This window comes from Poromitra crassiceps, assembly GCF_964638095.1.
Source record: "Poromitra crassiceps genome assembly, chromosome: 15".
Taxonomy (NCBI): Eukaryota; Metazoa; Chordata; class Actinopteri; order Beryciformes; family Melamphaidae; genus Poromitra; species Poromitra crassiceps.
The window spans coordinates 15,639,424-15,659,840 of NC_139634.1; the positions used below are offsets into that span (position 1 = coordinate 15,639,424).

Genomic DNA, 20,417 nt, shown 5'->3' on the forward strand with positions numbered 1-20,417 from the left:
CAAATTGAATATCGTGTTCCTTATACCCGGGTCTTCTGAGAGCTCATTGGTTCTCCATCTCATCTGTCTTGGTTAGCTGTAATAGAACCCAAAGGGACACATCTTGTTACTAACCTGACTATTAAGATGATTTAGAAGCGCAGTAGGAGACTCTCTAGACTTTCAAACTCATAATAACTCACTTAAGCTGATAGGCTACAGATCCGTAACACAGTTGTTGTTGTTATTATTATTATTATATATTTTTTTACAAACATTTAGCTTTTAATTTTTTATTCTGACGGGTGGGCGCTGCTGCCTTTATGTCTTTTCCAAAGCCGTTTCCCTTTAGGTCTCTGTCTAAAAGGGGAGGCAGCTTGATCAATATTTGGAAAAGGTCAAAACTGATGGCAGGCATTCCTGTTTACTCAAGAGATTTCAGCCTCACGCTGAACTGAAAACATAAATGCTAGAAAAATAAGGTAATTTTGACTTGGTGTGTCATTGCATGAATCGGTTTATACGCTTTCAGGTCGGTAGAAACATTTGTCTTTTTCAAAGTGACATATAATCAACATCTACTTTCTACCCCCTGAGCTTGGGAGAAGAAAAAACAAGACTCTAGACAGCACTGCAATAGCAGCAATGTACAATAGCAGCCAAAATCATCATCATCATCATCATCATCATCATCATCATCATCATCAAGACAAAGCGTTTTCCTTCCATCTTGTCCAACATGTATGTACAGCTTCAGTTGATCAGCCAAAATGTCAATTCCAGTGGAAAAAGACAATGCATCTCAAATAGTCTCTCTTCTTGGGCTTTCTGGGACATTCAAGATCAACGATTAAATAATTTACAATCCTCCAAGAAATAACGGAGAGAGCTTCTCAGAGCCTGGGAGTGTGGTGTGTTGCAGAAACACTGGAGGAACATTGGGAGGAACCCAGCAGAGGAACACAGAACATGAGAATGAACCTCTGGATGAATGAACCTCTCGTCCTGGAGGAAACATAAGTACATCCAACACATCGGCTCACGGGCTTCACAGACTGACCAGAGGCTCTGACATGGACACACAGAGAGGGAGTGGAGGGACAGAAAAAGAGACCAAACGAGAGAGAGAGAGAGAGGCAGGGATAGAATGAGAGAGAGAGAGGTCTTTGTTGGAATCGAATAGGGTTGTGGAGAGTTGCTGATGGAGAGGACAGAGGAGGACAGAGGAGGCTCAGTCAAGAGTGGGATTTGGGCAAAGGACGGGGATCGTAAGAGCAAGTTCAGGGACTGAAAGATGGGCCGATAACGGGGCGAGAGGGCGGGACGAGGGAGACACTGGGCGCACTCATTTAAGGGCTTTGCACTCGTTTTAAAATGGGTTCTGAATCAGCGGTGAAACCCGCTAACAGACAGAACACAAAGCCACACGGCGGAGGACAAACAGCCGCACTCTGCAATGGCCAAACATCAATAGAAACGTCCAAAGTCCACGTAAGCCTAGATTACTTTATCTCTTTAGTTGGTAGATTGGGCACCAAATTCTTAGAAGTTGGAGGCAATTTGAACTAGACTAACTATGGCAAGATAAATGAGATTGCACTGAGTGGCAGTGATGTTCCTCTTCGTACTCCATCTCATGTTTAGGGGCAGGTTTGTTTTGCCGCTGCTGCCGGCTATTTATGCACTCGATTAAGGCAATACACTCTTATCTTACCAGTCTCCACCCATCATGGAACTAGGAGAGTACCGGGCACCCTTAAATGTATGCGCCCACTGGAATGGCTTCAGATCTGTGCTGACTGAACAGAGGTCCCTGGTTGGCTGATAGATGGGGCGGAGCTACCAGACATAGCCAGTTTCATCGTCCTTGTCCTCCTCCTGGTCCTCGTCGTCCTCGCTGGCTCCTCGGGGGTGGATCCGGTGCCACCTCTGTTTCTGTTTGCTTCGCCCGCTCGTTGACGGCTCCTCCTCCTGGTCGTCAAGGAGAATGACCGCACCCCCGCTGCCAAAATCCCCAGAGCTCTCCTGCTCCTCGTCTGCAGAGACATAGACAGGCAGGTGAGAGAGAGATTGACAGACAGGCTGGCAGACAGCAGTTTGTCTTAGGTTATACACTATGCATAGCCCATCATCTCCTCTGGGGGAAATATTCACTCACCAAGCAGCACTTTATTAGGAACACCTGTACACCTGCTTATTCATGCAACTATCCAGTCAGTCAGTCAGTCAGTCAGTCAGTCAGTCAGTCAGTCAGTCAGTCAGTGCATAAGATGATGCAAATACAGGTCAGCAGCTTCAGGTAATGATCACATCAAACATCAGAATGGGGGAAAATGTGATCTCAGTGACTTTGACTGTGGCATGGCTGTTGGTGCAGACGGGCTGCTTTGATTTCAGAACCTGCCGATCTCCTGGGATTTTTTTCATTGGGTGTAATGGGTGTAATGATGTTCACACACGACAGTCTATAGCAGGGATACTCAACTTGCTTTGCCCGGGGGCCACTTTCGTGAAATGATAGAAGGCCAGGGGCCAGTTAATAAACAAACAATATACATTTTTATGTAGCGGATTGTAGGTTTTTGGGGTGTCAGCCGGAGTTTAGTCTGACAATGTTGTGCACACCGGATAGTTAGTTAGGTTAAGTTAGTTAGGTTAAGTACATACATAAGTGCCTGGGTAGCGAGCAGACAGCGGTATTTGACAATCTAGCAGCTAAATCATAGATTATTGAAAGATATTCCATATTCCAGACTGAAATGCTATAACAGAAGTGGAGTATTGGCCAGAATGACATGAACATTTGGACACTTACTCAGCGGGTATCTTGCATGTTGCGTTCAGGTGCACTGTACGTTTGTTTTGGTTGCAATTCCATCGTGGGCCACACAGGGGGTGCCCGCGGGCCGCATGCTGTACTGTATTGTATTGTATTGTAAGTCGCTTTGGACAAAAGCGTCTGCTAAATGACATAAAGTAAAGTAAAGGTAAAGTTGAGTATCACTGGTCTAGAGGTAGAGGTCAGAGGAGAATGGCCAGACTGGTTTGAGCTGACAGTAACTCAGATGACCTCTTTACTACTGTGGTGAACAGAAAAGCATCAGAATACAACATATCTCCAGCCTGGAGGCAGATGTGACTCGGGTAGCCGGTTGACACCGAGCTGAAAGCTGTACCTACGCAGTGTTAGTATGCTGCTCCTGATAAAGTGATTGGTGAGTGTATATGAAAGGCGGAGCTCAGAGGCAGAGAGACACAACAGACAAATGCATGTAAGGTTTCAGAGACAGAGATTATTCCCTGAGTTAAAAAGTACAAATCTTTTGAACACACTCTCCCCTTTGACACTAAGGCCTGAATTGTCACTGAAAATTAGGAGAGAAGACAGTCACACAGCCCTCCACCAGGATCAAAGAGCTAAGTCTGAAAGACAGACAATTTTGCCAAGGGCACGAATGGGAATATTTCCAGGTTTGAATTTTAGGTGGGTGGTGCTTAACAAATGTGGTTACGTTTGTATTTTTTTAATGTTTATCCATTTATCTGTGACCGTGTGTGCTCGGAATAGAGTAGTTTATCAGTGTGTAATGTGAACAGATGTGTGTGTGTGTGTGTGTGTGTGTGTGTGTGTGTGTGTGTGTGTGTGTGTGTGTGTGTATATCTTACCACAGGTGGGGTTGCCCTGTTTTCTAGAGCCGGCGATCTCATTTCCATATTTGTCCACACACCAACACTGACCAGTGCTGCCATGACACTGAGTCGGCTTGAAGTAGCCCTCCTCAGTACAACGAGGAATATAGGAGCCTAGAGAGAGAGAGAGAGCGAGAGAGAGAGAGATGGAGAGAGAGATATGGAGGAAAGGATGAATAGACAAAGACGGAAGAAGGGAGGAATGAGGGAAGAAAGGAGAATAAAACTAGAGGAAGAGATGGAAACAAAGAGGCCATTTACACCTGGCATTAACATACGTTTTCTGTCATCAGATTGCAATCAGATTGTACTTGACCACATTAGCCTGATTTCATTACACCTGGTGTTAGCATTTTGGGTGATCAGATTGCAATCTGATTGCAATCTGATCACCCAAAATGGGTGTCCTCTCAATCCGCATACAGTTACTGTATGCAGCTTGAGAGGACACGGAGCATTTACACTTGTGTTCAATGTGTACACAATGCATCCCTGACCACCTCCGGAGGTGGTTTGGCCGATCAGATTGCAATCCGTTTTCAATGTGTCTTGGGGGCGTTTACACCTGCACTTTCAAGTGGTCAAGCACAATCTGATTGCAATCTGATGACAGAAAAAGCATGTTAATGCCAGGTGTAAATGGCCTCAGAGAGTGAAAAGGATAAACGGGATTAAAAGGCATTCTGTGCTATTATCGTCAGATGCAGTAAAAGTCATGTCTCCTCCTGTAGCCGTGACCAAAGTTCTTTATATTCACACACTGAGACGCACAATCAATTACCTGTGAAGGCTGCAGGACAACGGCCATACATCCTGCTTAAAGAGGAGCAGTCACTTTCAATCACACACACACACACACACACACACACACACACACACACACACACACACACACACACACACACACACACACACACACACACACACACACACACACACACACACACACACACACACACACACAAACACAAACAAACACACACACACACACACACACACACCTTCCAGTGACCCAGTCAAAGCCCATTTCTCAAGCTGTGTTTTGTTGTGAGCTGGAAAACGAATATGCCGAATAATAAATGACCGTGGCTGACGGGGACAGAGGACTTGTGTAAAAGATGTCAAATGTTTGGGGTGTGTGTGTGTGTGTGTGTGTGTGTGTGTGTGTGTGTGTGTGTGTGTGTGTGTGTGTGTTATTGATTCCTTTGTTGCTCCTCTGTGAGCTGTTAACCTGAAAGATATAATGTTGTTCCAACGCGGGTGTGTGCTAACATCCACGGTGTGTGTGTGTGTGTGTGTGTGTGTGTGTCCTTGGACAGGAGTGACTGAGTGAGTGAGTGAGTGACAGCTGACTGACCTGTGAGGCTCTTCTGTCGGCTCTGAATCTGAATCCTGCTCTTCTCACTTTGGCAAGGCAATCCTATAGGAACACAGAGCATGTGCATGTATACTTATAGTTATTTATTTGTGTATGTATTTTACTCTTTTATTTCACTTTTATCCAATGCTTTTTATCCCTTTTTTCATCATTTCAATCTCAATCTCAATCTCCCTGTCAGGCTGCAGGAGGCACTACAACCACTTGTGTTTTCATCAATCTCTCCCTCCCCCTTCTTACCCTGCAAGTCCACTGGCAAAGCCTCTGCCGCCTAACAATGCTGTACGGTAATGCTTTCAGACAAATTTGGCGATACAGGGCCCATTCCTAAATATATTCTCATTTGAACACTACTTAGCTTATAAATGCATCCGAGTTGTGACCAAGGACAGGCTGAACTTGCATGGTCATGAATCAAACTGACACCTCCCATTCTATTTGGTAACACTTGCTCCAAATGGCTGAAATATGCATTAAGTAGACTTCAGCTCTATTTCGATGCTACCCTTCCACTGCTATGCTTGGAAGTTTTCAACATTCACAACTAGCTTCTCTCTTAACTACTTTCAACCTATTTTCCTCCCTCCCTTGTCCCCCCTCCTCACCCTCTTCACCCTCCTCACCCTCGGGCTTCTGGAAGCAGTAGCACCACTCGTTGTTGGACAGCTTGCCGTCTTTGAAGGAGTCACAGGAGTTGAACAGGGGCTTCATGCACAGCTCGTACTTGTCCAGGTAGATGGTGCTGAGCTCCGATTGGTCCAGCAGGAGGTCAAAGTTCATGTCCAGCTTGTTGAACATCCAACCCAGAGAGTCCTTACAGATGGGCAGGATGCTGGTGTCAAAGCCTGGAGGATGAGAGAGAGAGAGAGAGAGAGAGAGAGAGAGAGTGTGGTTTTATTGGTGTGTGTTGCATGAGGTGTTAATGTTGCCTTTTGAGTGGAAGCGCTATCCATGGTGCTGAATCTCGCATTTACACATGCAGACGTGAGATGTTTCTAAGGATAACTATGAAAGTGTTAATAACGTCTTAATGTGTCAAATGTAGAGCAGATGCTCCAGACAGGTGTTGCAGTTGTTAGTTCTCCGTGATAATGGCAGAAATATAACTTCATAGTGTGTGGCCCGGGGCAGAGACAGAAGCCTTGGCACAGCCTTGAAGTGTGTGTGTGTGTGTCAAGTCAAGTCAAGTCAAGTTTATTTATATAGCCCTAATTCACAAGCATGTCTCAGAGGGCTTCACAGAAAGTATGTCTAGCTAATTCTAGCTGACACAACAGTAACAAGAATATACAGAATAAAGATAACATTTGAACAATTGATAATATAGAAAATATAGAAATGAAGAGAGAGCAGAGGAGAGAACAGGAGAAGGGAGAAGAGCAGGGGGAATGTGAGAGAGTGATGGGGTGGGGAGGGAATGGGAGATGTGTGTGTGTGAGGTGAGTGTGTGTTTGTGTTTGAGGGGGGTTAATGTTTGAAGCTTGACTTAGTAGTTGGAATCTAATGGTGACTGTGTGAGAGCCGAGGTCTAATAGTGAAAACCTTAGTCAGCATCACCTCCCGTCCCGATGCAGACTGGAAAGAGCAAACGGCCGATGGCTATACTTGATGATGTGCATTTTAAACAGGCAAAAGGGACACGCAGGTCTCTTTCGGTCGCACTCTCTCACACACAGTAACACACTCGCAGTCAGAGTCACACACACACACACACACACACACACACACACACACACACACACACACACACACACACACACAGACACACACACACACACACACACACAGAGAGCAGATGCACTCACGGCCTGCGGCGGAGTCGAAGCTGTCAGAGGATTTCAGGTCTCTGTTGGCGTCGAGGTGGAGAACTCCAAACCAGTCCTTCAGTCTGGAGGCCAGGCTGTGGAGCTCTGTGTCACTGCACACTACACACACATGCACACACGCACACATGCACACACGCACAGACGCACGCACGCACGCATGCACACACACGCACAGACGCACGCACGCACGCATGCACACACACGCACAGACGCACGCACACGCACGCACGCATGCACGCACGCACGCACGCACGCACGCACGCACGCGCACGCACACACACACACACACACACACACACACACACACACACACACACACACAGAGAAAATAATGAGGAAAGAAAGATATGTCAATCTTATTGTCATCAGTAAAGAAAATTACAGCTTATCTCACTCGTGACTTTAATTTCATTTCTCATCTGTCAGCTTTGTTTTTTTTTCTCCTCATCCAATTTCCCCTTTACTGTTAACACAAAAGAGTGATAAGAGAACTGTTGCAGTGTCCTGACTGTTACCATAGAAACTCAGTGTGACAGACAGCTGCACGCTGTGTGTTGCCTCGCAGAGTGATAGAACGTCTCCTCTGATCAGCAGCACTACAGTAGGTGATAAAGCAATAGAATGGCAGCAGGTTGAAGGAAACACAGGAGGCAGCCTGGGAAGGAAGACAGACGACTGCTGTGATGTTGCTGCTGTGTTGTGATGGATTGGAACACATTTATATTCCGGTTCACCTGGGGTATCAAAGGTAAGGCAAAAACAACACGCAAAAACGCAAAAACAACACGCTCTCAAGCACACACACACATACCTACTTTCTCTTGCTCTCATGCGCGCACACACACACACACACACACACACACACACACACCACCCACACACACACACACACACACACACACACACACACACACACACACACACACACACACACACACACACACACCTTTTTCTCTCTCGCACACACACAGAAACACTCAAAACCAGGAACAGTATATCACACACAACACACACACACACACACACAAGCATTGATTGGTCTTCCTGGCAGAGGTATATTTGTAATCCCAGATGGCCCTCAAGCTGAACATCAAATAATATGCTGTAATAAGAGGCCACCTGGGAGCCTGCCCTGTGTGTGTGTCCATGTGTCTGTGTGTCAATGTGTCTGTGCTGTGTGTGTGTGTGTGTGTGTGTGTGTGTGTGTGTGTGTGTGTGTGTGTGTGCGTGCGCGCGTGCTGTGTGTGTGTGTCAATGTGTCTGTGTTGTGTGTGTGTGTGTGTGTGTGTGTGTGTGTGTGTGTGTGTGTGCGCGCGTGCTGTGTGTGTGTGTCAATGTGTCTGTGCTGTGTGTGTGTGCGTGCTGTGTATTGGCTGAGGGTTACAAAGGTGGCCACAGACTGTGATAGCTGGATTTCTAAGAGATCAATATAGACAAATATACAGTATGACCCAATATACACAAACACATGGTGATGCTTCAACATGGACGCTCCATTATGTTTTCTGCTAGTCTCTCTCTCTCTCTCTCTCTCTCTGTACATACAGATATACCTACAAACATATTTACACACACACACACACACACACACACACACACACACACACACACACACACACACACACACACATACTGTACATACATATATACATACATACATATTTATTTCTAGAGAAAACTTTAATTTCGCTGCTCCATTTTGAACTGTCTGCAAGCGTAATGTAGTAGACTTATGTCCCCAAAGCAAGGTACAAAATTAAATAAACTAAGTTGACAAAGTTATTCCATGCAGAGATACTGAATACATTAAATACTCTGACACAGACTCTGGCTGTGTAGGTGATGCAGTAAGTCACCACAGGCTGTAACATAGCCTGCTACCAGCACTCCTGCTCCCCCCCCAGTAAAAGAGGGAGTCTTTATGTGGCAGCCTACAACAGAACAGCAAGGTCCTAAAACTAATTGTGTTTATTTGGTTATATTATTATTATTGTTTAGTCCGCAGTATTTCCAGGAACAGCGAGGAGGTTACTCAGCAACCAAAAGCTCCATATAAACTGTTTATAGATTCAAGCTTTCAAAGAGCCAAATCAGTTAGGGGCTGTCAGTACCAGACAGATTTCAGAGTGTTTCAGAGAGACAGTGTTCTTCATTTGTGCAGGTCAAGCAAAAGATGAAACCTCATGAACTTCTCTCCTTTGCTCTCTCTCTGACACATTTCATTTCTCCTCTTTGACTTTCCCTTCACAACCTTTCTCTCGTTGTCTCTTTTAAGAGCTCCTTCTCATTCCTCTCTGCTGCCTGATCGTCCTCCATCACCCTGGTCTCCATCAATCATCTGCTGCTCAAGCTCAAGCCACTAATCCCACAAACTGAGTTAGGGAGTCAAGTCTACCTCACAGTGGTCAAATGTTCTCTTCTCTCATTTCTTCCTCTGACAGCTTTCTGTTTCCTCTCCTCCATCACTCCTTCCTCCTATGGACACAGAGGATTAGACTACTTCTTTTGTTCACTTTCACACTCCTTTTTCTTCCTCTGACTCTCTGTTGCTCTGGCTGCTCCCTCTCTCCTTCCCTCCCTCTCTCCTTCCCTCCCTCTGGCTGCTCCCTCTCTCTCAACTGTCTTTGGACTTTGCACTGTGGCCCCAAATGAGTCTCGAAGGACCCCTCTTATCTCTCTCTCTGTGTGTGATCCAGATTGTTTTGGACAGGCACGACACAGCTGCCTGCACCACAGGAGCTTTTGTTGGGCAATGAGTCAGAAAACTGTGGTGGGAAACACTCATGTACTGAGAGACACAGACAGAGACACACAGACAGAGGGACATGGCACACAGAGACACAGACAGAAGGACATGGCACACAGAGACACAGACAGAGGGACAAGACACACAGAGACACAGACAGAGGGACATGGCACACAGAGACACAGAGGGACATGGCACACAGAGACACAGACAGAGGGACATGACACACAGAGACACAGACAGAAGGACATGGCACACAGAGACACAGACAGAGGGACATGGCACACAGAGACACAGACAGAGGGACAAGACACACAGAGACACAGACAGAGGGACATGGCACACAGGGACACAGACAGAGGGACAAGACACACAGAGATAAAGGAAGAATGTGTCACAACATACCATTAAATGAAGCATTGTTTGGTACAGACCCCAGTAAAAATCACATTTTTATTTTATTTGTGTGTGAAAAAGAAATTCCTATTCCCACAAAAATGATATCGCAATATCTGTCAGTACAATCACAATCTGATTTTCCTTTTTTGGCATATCGTGCAGCCCTATGGTAAAGCCATGGCAATGGAAAAAAATAGATTATGGAGTTGGAAATGTACCGAGACCAAAGAAACTTCTATCTCTTATCCTGTTTTATTTTGACTTTAAAGTGTAGAGGATGACAGTCTTGGAAAAAAACAACTCTGAGGCACTCTGTCTCTAATTAGGTGAAAACATAAAAAAAAGGCTTTATTGATTAAATGACAGAACAAAATTGTGGTTTTAACTTTGACCACCTAATCAGGTAAACAGTGCCTCTGACCTTTTTAAGACGTGTAATCAGCCACACTTTAAAAGCAAAGTAAGCCAATTTCAATCATGAGAGACCAGTGGATGGAATGCTGCAATACACACATAGCCTATAGCTAATTCACTCTTGCCCTTTATAATGAAGCACATCGTATGAGCACTGCTTCTGTGTGTGTATGCAAAGCCCCAGAGACACAAAAGCCCCAACTAGCTGCTCAGTGCTCACCAACGGTCCAGACATTGCCGGCGGCCGAAAATCACCTTGGTGTGTCTGGCCTTTAAAGATGCCTACCTCTCCCTCCTCATCCTCCCTCCTCATCCTCCCTCCTCCTCCTCCCTCCGCCTCTTCTATGGAAAAACAAATCAATGAATGGAGAGGAAGAGTATAGGAAGGAAAGAGCAAACAAAGGAAGAGAGCTGGGGGTGCCAGGTTAGCAGGTTATCAGCCTCTAGCCACTGTTCCATACAGCACACCAGGCTGGAGAATGACACAGCTGTACCTGGAGAGGACACATCTGATCAGATAGAGGAGCAACTGGCGAAGCAACACTGATGCCATATGTTGCTGTAAGAACACACAGCTCAGACTGCAGCACAACGGAGACAGAGACATGGAGCCAGAACAGTACATTTCAACCCATAACATGTTTGTCAACTTCACTGAGACATAGACTAGTAAGCCATACGGTGGATATATCAGAACCAATCAGCATAAACAGACCGGATCAGAGGTTAAATTCTGACTCCAAACAATCAGGTTAATTCACAAACCGTGCATAGAAGAATAGTTTTCACAAACATTTCCTGCATCCTTTTTTTTCTGATCTGAATTTGCTCTTTGGTACAATCTCACTACTATAATAAGATGAGGGGTTTTGCGGCGCTCGGATGGCACACAATTGAAATGAGTGCGCGACATGTGAAAATAACATGGCTGAAGGCAGATCTGATGGATCTGAGGTTTCTACTTTCTCATAAAAAAGTCAAAAAGTCATTACAGACAGCAAAATGTGTTTCAATTTATTTGCAAGCCTACTGATAACCATATTAAACAAGCATATTAAACGACGATGAGACAAGCTCGCAAAATCCTATCCGACCCCTCTCATGTACTGAATTCTGAGTATGAGTTACTGCAATCTGCCAGGAGATACAGGGTACATCTGTGTAGGTATAATAGATACAAACATTAATTTGTTCCTCAATTAAACTGATAAATTAAATTAATTAGTGAGCAATGAGCACTTTATCATGGGTGTATGTGTAATGTTGTATGTTGTATTGTTAAACTGTATTTATGTACTGTATGCAGCTGGCCCTTACTCTGAAACAAATTTCTCCCTAGGGAGACGAAATAAAGAAACCTTGAACCTCCAATTCTGTTCCATTGAAAACACATTGAGCTGACTGATCAAAGTGATGACTCATGATGTAAAGGCCCAAGCGCGTGCAGCCAAACATGACAATGCCGCATTTGCTGTTATTGCAGCGGCCTTGAGGACAGAATGTGTCTTCAGAGACGGTGCAGATGGTTCATGATGCACTTTAGTCTACTGAGGGTCATTCTCCTGGACCTCTGCAACACCCTGGAGCCACAGCTGTGCAGGAGACCAAAAAGGCCCCAGCCTGTCCTTCTTCCACGTGCTGCTGGTGCTGTCTGCTCTCACCTTTCCTGGCCGCCGGGGCGGTCCAGAGGGAGACAGCTGACCGGACGGGCGTATCACAGCCATTCATCAGCCACACGATCGCAAATGTGGTCGATGGTGTCATCAAGCTGGTGCCATAATATAGCAAATTCCCAAATACCGCAGTAGAACACACTCAAATAATTTAGATCCCAAATTTCCATGCTAATGTTGGCTCGCCAAACGTGTGCATCACAGCACCGTCTCCAAAAGCATTTCCATAGGTCGCAAACAATAACTACAACTACACACAATAACAATAAGATTTGATATAAATCTGTGACACAACCTAAACCTCCTACAGGTGCTTTTCCATTGGCCAGGAGGGAGCCATGACTAATCTGTGCTGCAGTATGCTGATGGAGGAGAGACTGGAGACGCACGGCATGCTGAGAAATGACCTCTCCTACTGACTTAATGGAAGCTGGATTAAGCAGGGTCTCAAGGCTAACTTGTTTGTCTGTAGGTGATAGAGGTTAGATCCTTCAGGAGCGAGTGGAGAGCACACTCTCCACCAAAGACGCTACAGACAGAAAGCTCCCGACAAGAGCTCCAGTCAAGGTCATCATCAATAATATCAACATCATTACAGTAACATCAAGGCCTGGTCATGGAGATATAGCAGGAGAGAGACACACAGAGGAAGGAAAGAGAAAGATAGTATATGTGAGTGAGTGAGTGAGTGTTTGTGTTTGTGTGTGTGTGTGTGTGTGTGTGTGTGGGGGGGGGGGGGGGTGTTACAGTGAATCCTCTACACCAGTGGTTCCCAACCAGGGGTACGTGTACCCCTAGGGGTACTTGAGCAGCTTGCAGGGGGTACGTGGAAAGATTGCGGATCACAATTTATTTCCAAAACAACAAAAAACAAAAAAAACAGTATTCCAAGTCATTTCATATGCCCATTTCTAAAATGCTATGTACGCATGTCCGGTCAGTGTTGGTAAAAAATGAAGACTTTTTCAACCCACCAGGATCATATTATAAAGGGGATTCATTCAAATTATTTTCATGGAATAATCAGTCATGTTAGATACTAAAAGTATAATATGAGTTTAATAGAACTAATTTAGAGAATCATCAACACGCCTGAGTGAGGGGGTACTATTGGCATGGCGAAACAGCTCAAGGGGTACACAAGCCAGAAAAGGTTGGGAAACACTGCTCTACACCAGTGGGTCTCAACGTGGGGTCCAACCACCAAGGGTCCTTGAAGGAGTTCCAGGAGGTCCCCAGCAAATTGATGAATTGTTAAACTTCACCATTTACAAAACGTGCACACAATTAGAAATGTAGAGGAATGAAATTAATTTGATCACTGTTATCTATACCTACAATACAGACAGTCATGGAATTCTGGACAAAATCATCTGACAATAAAAGTGTTCTCAGATTTGGGTCTGAGAGTCAAATGGGGGATCTGTGGCTCTAATTTGAACTCAATTAGGGGTCCATGATATGAAACAGGTTGAGACTCCTCACTGATGATCTACGCAGACATGACAGACACAGAGCCATCACTACAGAGGAAAGTGTCACCAACAAATACAAGAATGGAGCCGCAGAGGGGAGGAAGAGGTGGAGAGGGAGAGAGGAGGAGGAAGAGCAGGAACAATGGAGAGAGGGAGGGCGAGATGGGAGATGTATAAGTAGGACAGAGGAGTGAGGGAGATAGATAGAGTGCAAGCAGAGGTACGGGGAGACAGACGTAGGAAGAGAGGGAACGAGGAGATAATTGAGAAAGGAAGGAGAGGAGGAACGAAAGATGATGGAGTATATATGTGGCTAAATGGAGTGAAGAGGAGGTGGGAGGGGTAGAAGAGGTGTACAACAGTATGATGTGTGTGTGTATTTATGTGTGTCTAAGTACTATACGTTCAGTCAGAAAGCATGTGTGCTTCTCACCAAGTGCACAGGAGAAACTATCGATCTGACTCCAAGACAGTCGGATATCAAACACTGGCTCATGGCTGGGAATGACCTACCCTCCACCCCCTTCCACCATCTCCCACATCCCCTCACTCTTCCTGTCTTTCATGTCTGTTATCTTATCTCAGATCTATAGGGACTGTTAGAAAGTCTATGCAATGGCCATCATTTCTTCAGACACAAATATACACACACACACACACACACACACACACACACACACACACACACACACACACACACACACACACACACACAGATACATCACACACACACACACACACACACACACACACACACACACACACACACACACACACACACACACACACACACACACACACACAGATACATCACACACATGCATTACAGTATTTAAAGGATGACTGATAAGGCTATAGGATTATTTATTTACTTCTCGTTTCATCGTCTGCTCTCCCCGGTCATCATTCTGGTTCTCTCATAGGAGTAACGACCTTTGTTTGTGAGCGAGGGAGAGCGGCGACTGAAGATTGAAGATACACGTCACACTGAGAGGAGAGACTGATGGAGTGTCCTCCACACTCTCATTAGAAGAAGTAGATTAACAAGCCAGGTAATGGGCTTTCCTCGGTGGAACCACACTGCCAACAGTACTCTGTGTGTAGCCAGACACTGTGACAGAGACTAACCCAGGCTAGACTAGTGAATGTACAAGCAGAACAGATGCCCCCGGGGGCCTCCGGACCACCGGGGGCGCTGAGAGATAGTAAGTGCTGTGCTTGTGTGTCGATACTTTGTCTCTATGTCATTAAAGTCAGGTGGAATATGCGCCCATGCGGCCATAATTCCAAATGAAAAGAAACATGCGGGTCCACAACATGCAGCAGTGGAGGGAGAGTTCATGTGGAATAAACATGAGATGGAGAAGCAGGTGGGAGATACTTCATGCAACTCTTGCCTCTTCGTCACAACAGAACTTAGCACTGTCAAATAGTTGGGCTGGTTCTTCAGCAGCCTCTTCATTCAGACTGTGAATGCAGCTGTCAGTGCGTTTGATTCTCATTCTAAGCTGTCCGTGTGGCCAGTTTACTGTACTGCACAAAGTGCATCATTTAAGTGCGTGCGATTTGGCGTATGGGCCTCTGAAATATGCCTCACGCATGATATGAAACACCAGCTGCCCACCACTCAAGTCCTGCATTGTTTTAAATGTGTCCTTGGGTTGATATTACTGCTTTCATCACCCTCCTATTCACAGTTTTTTAGGCCTATATTTCAAAGTTGAAGCCTTCACGTTCTTCCTGGTGGTTTTTCTATTTCTAACTTTGTTGGTGAAATGATCTCAATGCTATCTGGGTTCTGTGGTCTGATGCCATGAAGATGACAGTCAGAAAGAAATGGCGGAGAGAGAGAAGTGAGGCGACACTTTTTTAACAAGGAAAGAGGGGCGAAGAAATTGACTGAGACACCCTGGAGATATGAAGAAGATAGAAAGTCAGATTCGTTAAAAAGATACAAGGGTGTGTTTGATTTTCTCTGCTCCGAGCCATCAGCGCCCCAGAACTATTTCACGGGCAGTAGGTTGAGGCTTTATTCCAGAGAATGATCACTAATACACTGTCTCAGCTGCCGGCCATCAGCGCCGGCCGGCACAGAGACGGAGACTGGTAGAGAGAAAGGGAGAGGGACCTTTTCACCTCAACTCCTAGGGCAAAGTGTCTGAATCTCACCACACTCATGAGTCCACACAGAGTCTATCACAATAGGGGCACAAATCTGAGAGCAGTTTCATCTGGTTAATCTTCTTAGTCTAGGTCTCTGTGTGACCATGTTATCTCTGCGTTGACCCAAGGACAGCGGGTTTTGAGAAGCCTTCTCTATCAAGACCCAGGGGCTCTGCTTGCCTGAGTTTACCTTCCACTCTTAGTTTGACACTTTGGAAAGCAGAGAAAAAGGTCTTGAGGAGTCATTACCCAGCCCCCTAGCTATACTCACATAAGCAAGCGTTGGCCTGGAGATGTTGTTTGAAGTGACAGTGAATTTCAAAGTAATGCAAAGCGGTGGAGATTACTCTGAGAGGAGGAACCTCTCTGACATGAATCTGTTATCAGCTCAAAGGGAGAATTAAGGCGAGAGGAAAAACACAGGTCAAACTGAGTGACAGGTGAGCGCGAGATAGGGATAACACACACACACACACGCACACACACACACACACACACACACACACACACACGCGCACACGCGCACACGCACACGCACACACACACACTGCAGTAACAGCATAGCTAGCGGTACAAACAGAGGTGATGTGGACATAATGACTATATATATAATGCAGGCTTCAGGCCAGTCATGGAGTGCTGTGTTGTTCTGAAATAGTTTAGCAGCAAAGCCAGCGTCACCTGAGGATTCTACCTTGATGGAAAGAAGAAATGACAACCACCACCTGTCACCCTCTGTGATATCATCATCATCATCATCATCATCGCGTCTTTCTGATTGGCTTCGCAGTTCATGTCCCACGATCCACTCTGACCAAATCACCTCTTTTCTCCTCACGTGGGGAATCTCTGCATGTTCTATGCAGCAGATGCTCTCACTCTCTATCAGCTGACAACACATTCATCACCATAAAAACAGTGATTACTACAGGTATGTAAGCTGCTCCTTTCCCCCCAAAATGTGCTTATAAAATGATCAGCAGGCGTGTGACTGCTCATCCTAAATCAGAACTCTTATGCTACTCTGACTCTAAAAGTGAATGAATACAATGTCACCCTCTAAAAACACACTATGGTTGGGTTGCACTTTATGCTGCGTCATCACACTTTAGGCTGTGTCATCATTCACCTTCTTTCCCCTATAGTCCCTCTGTGTCCCTTTTCTGCATCCTCATTGGCTGCCCTTTCCCCCAACATCCCCCACCAATCATGCACCCTTATTATATTCCCTAGCTTGTCTGTGTGTGTGTGTGTGTGTGTGTGTGTGTGTGTGTGTGTGTGTGTGTGTGTGTGTGTGTTTAGAGTGTGTGTGTGTGTGTGTGTGTGTGTGTGTGTGTGTGTGTGTGTGTTAGAGTGTGTGCTGATAAGGCATGTTTCTGCAACTTTCCTGCTCACTTCAAAACCACTCCATTAGCAGACAGAAGAGAGAACGAGGACGAGTAGAACGAGGAGATCAACGGAACAAAAAACGTCCTTCTGTGCGCTCTGTGTGTAGGTGTGTGTGTGTGTGTGTGTGTGTGTAGATGTGTGTGTGTGTGTGTGTGTGTGTGTGTGTGTGTGTGTTTGTTTGTGCGTGCGCTCTGTGTGTGTCTGTCAGACACTGCTGCAAGGACAAATTTAATTTTGGCTGGGGATTTAGCCCATTCAATCACTGACTTTGCTTTGCTCATGGCTGTGAGATCATGAGGTACTGCAGGCTTAAAGAAGCCCGTTCCCCTTAACGAGCACAGACTTACTGTAGCATGTCTAATTAATGACTAAGCACTCCCCTCCCCACCCATTAATATGGGATCAAGGGACAAGTTGGGAAAGGATTTAGCCACGTTCACACACTCGACAGCAGTGTTAACATTTCAGCTCAAGGCTGCTCAAACGCTCAATTACTACATTTGAGAGAGAGAGCAAAAAACAAACATGATTTAGTGAATAGGCAGAGAGAACAAGGATGTGGTGGCCGACCCCCCTATCTTGAAGTAGTTCAGTTAACAAAACTGCTTAATTAAGTAAGAAGCTTAAACTAAGATCTGAGAATGGTGTACAGTATGACTACTACCACAGCCATGCAATACAGTGTATAATTCCTCTAAAGCCCTTTTTAGACTGGCCAAAAACCCCACTAATATCCACAAACTAGTGGCATTTTCTTCAGTCTAAAAGTTTCCAAGCCGGGCCGTTTAGCCGATAGAGCGACCCTGCAAGTGAGGTGGGTTTTTACGCGGTGGCTCTGCTCCGGCTGGCGATATAAATCTTGGCGGTGGTCCAACCCATGATTTTCCGACCCTGCTTCTCCTCCGCCTGAGTTGTCGCCCCTTTTCCAGCGTGAGTCAGTGAGATTCAGTGATTCCCACAGCCTGAAATTCGACTTTCTTAACGGTTAATTATTTTACATTGACAGAATATGCAGAGAAAAAAAAGCATCTCTCATGCACCCCACAGCCCACGCGCAGAGAGCATCAAGTCAGCCAGAATGTAAGTAGGCCGTCCGCTTTAGCTCTTTCAAAAATAAAACCCTCATTGTAACGTTAAACATTTTGAGTCATGCTTTACAGCCATTTTATGTCATCTTAACATCACAACGAGTATTTTGATACAATGTTTGCTGCTTCGTTTGTTGAAACACCTTTTTCTCCTCCAACTTGCATCAGTCAGGCTATTTACTTGTTTAAATGACGTTAGTTTGAAATTTTTACCCGGAAGTTTCCATTTTGTTTTGGGTGGCCTGACACAGCGCCGTGAGAGAAGAAGGGAAAACGGAGGGGGAAGAGACAGCCCGCAGCCATGGAGAAACGCGGGTTGAGAGTGCAATATAAAAGTTTAGAACACGGCTCTCTCGAATACTCGATTCTGATTGGTCAATCAACAATATTCACCGGTCATTATTTCTCGACAACCGACCGCTGCTCTGCCACACCTGGATTAATCAGTTGATAAGAGCTTTTTGTCAGCAAACACTACTAATTAGGCCAACCAGTTGCACCTGTGGTGTCTTGTGTGCCAATTACGAATGAAAGCGCTTTGCCGTTGAAAACGCTATTAAAAAATCTATTTGAATAATTATTTTTGTCAGATTATTGAATGATTTAGTTGTAGGCCGTGTTCTAAGCGGGATAATGTATAGTCAGCCGGTGATTACTGGAAATAATGACCGTCAGGTGATGATTAAGCCCTCCGCTGCGCGTCGGGCTAAATCATCACCTGTCGGTCATTATTTCCCCCGTAATCACCGCCTCAATATACATTATCCCTTACTTAAAAGGCGATGCTGCTGCTGCTACCCCCTGCTGCTTTCCTGGGTAACAAAAACACATGTACTAATGGGACTTTTGATGTAAAAAAAGGTATTAGTCATGAGAGATCTCCATACTTTGGACCCCAGCAGGTGTCTTTTCTTTGTACTTGCTTTCCTTGCTGCTCTCTTCAGGCTCCTTCAGAAGATAAATTCCAGTGGTATGAATCATATTTGTATTTTCTTGGAAATAGGCTTAAATCATTTTAATAACATTTTGGTACTCTACAGAAATCAAAAGCCACCCACAGAAGGTTGTGTGTTACTGAGCTGAATGCTTCCCCCCCCAGGTCTAGAAATACAACATAGACCTCCTGTTGTTTGGCTGATTGGATTTGGTGCCAAATAATTATATTCACTGTTCATTGTAGTGGCTGGAAATCAATGTGAAATACATTACCACTACATGCATTTTTTTTAAATCTCTTGTTGAAGAGAGTTCTTCTGTTTATTTGAAGCCACATTCCGGTTTGCTTCCTTTTTAAACTCTTTAAATTAGTGATAAAGAACAAGTTGTTGACGGGCAGGGGGCAGTGTAACATTTAGCAGGATCCACTCTGCCTTGTCAAAAAGCAGAGAGGAAGATGCCAATGTGCAGCCTGCAATGCTGACAAATCGTTAGTCATCAGGGCTATCAGTCAAACGTGTAGTAAGGGATAGATGGAGTGAGAAGACAGAGATAGTGATGAAAGAAAAACAGTAAGGTAACAGAGCCTCACCATCTATACAGTTTTGAATTAATGATTTACTTCTGCTCATCCAGCACATCCTTCTTGATATCAACTCACCATAACACACTCTTTCCCCATGTTTGAGATGGTTGTGTCCGAACCGTAAAAGTATCCCCCAAAATTAGCAATAATGGGGGATAAAAATGGGATAAAAAAAAAAAAGAATCGTAAAAGTAAATACTAGCACTGATGGCAAAGTCTTCATCAGCATAAACCAGTGGTCCTCAAACGTTTTTGGCTTCAGTACCCTTTTCCCTGATTTCTGAATCCAAGTAGGCTACCCCCTTTACCCGACCACAACATTTTGCGTAGAAAACGGCAAGAGAAAACTATAGCATTATAATGCAATGAATGAATGATAACCCACCTTTTGAAGAATATAACATTACAAAATAAGAAATGGAGTGAAAGAGCTGCAATTAGTGCCTCCTGAGCAGATTTATTTGAACCTTTCATCTATTTCCATGGTTTATTCTTACATTTTTACATTTTCCGCTTTCTCTCAAGTATCCCCTGTAGTACCTCCACATACCCCTAGGGGTACGCGCACCCGAGTTTGGGAACCACTGGCGAAGAGGGGAAAACTGTAAACAAGGGATCGCTATTTGAATCAAAAGACAAACACTTTGCACTCACTTAGAAATGATTTGCTTGAGA

The 20,417-nt window shown here is 45.0% G+C and overlaps 1 protein-coding gene across 1 annotated transcript in view; it reads right to left on the bottom strand.

Annotated features, from left to right (window-relative positions):
* Window positions 1-1,818: 1,818 nt before the first annotated feature.
* The window catches only part of LOC310789979 (testican-1-like), a gene marked incomplete at both ends in the record, with an annotated part of 94,401 nt that continues 75,802 nt past the window's right edge, over window positions 1,819-20,417 (bottom strand). The window contains 5 exons of the mRNA XM_083651702.1: window positions 1,819-2,015; window positions 3,646-3,783; window positions 5,027-5,089; window positions 5,671-5,892; window positions 6,853-6,972. Of these exons, the coding sequence (XP_083507828.1) occupies window positions 1,819-2,015; window positions 3,646-3,783; window positions 5,027-5,089; window positions 5,671-5,892; window positions 6,853-6,972 (740 nt within the window). The remainder of the gene's footprint in view (window positions 2,016-3,645; window positions 3,784-5,026; window positions 5,090-5,670; window positions 5,893-6,852; window positions 6,973-20,417) is intronic.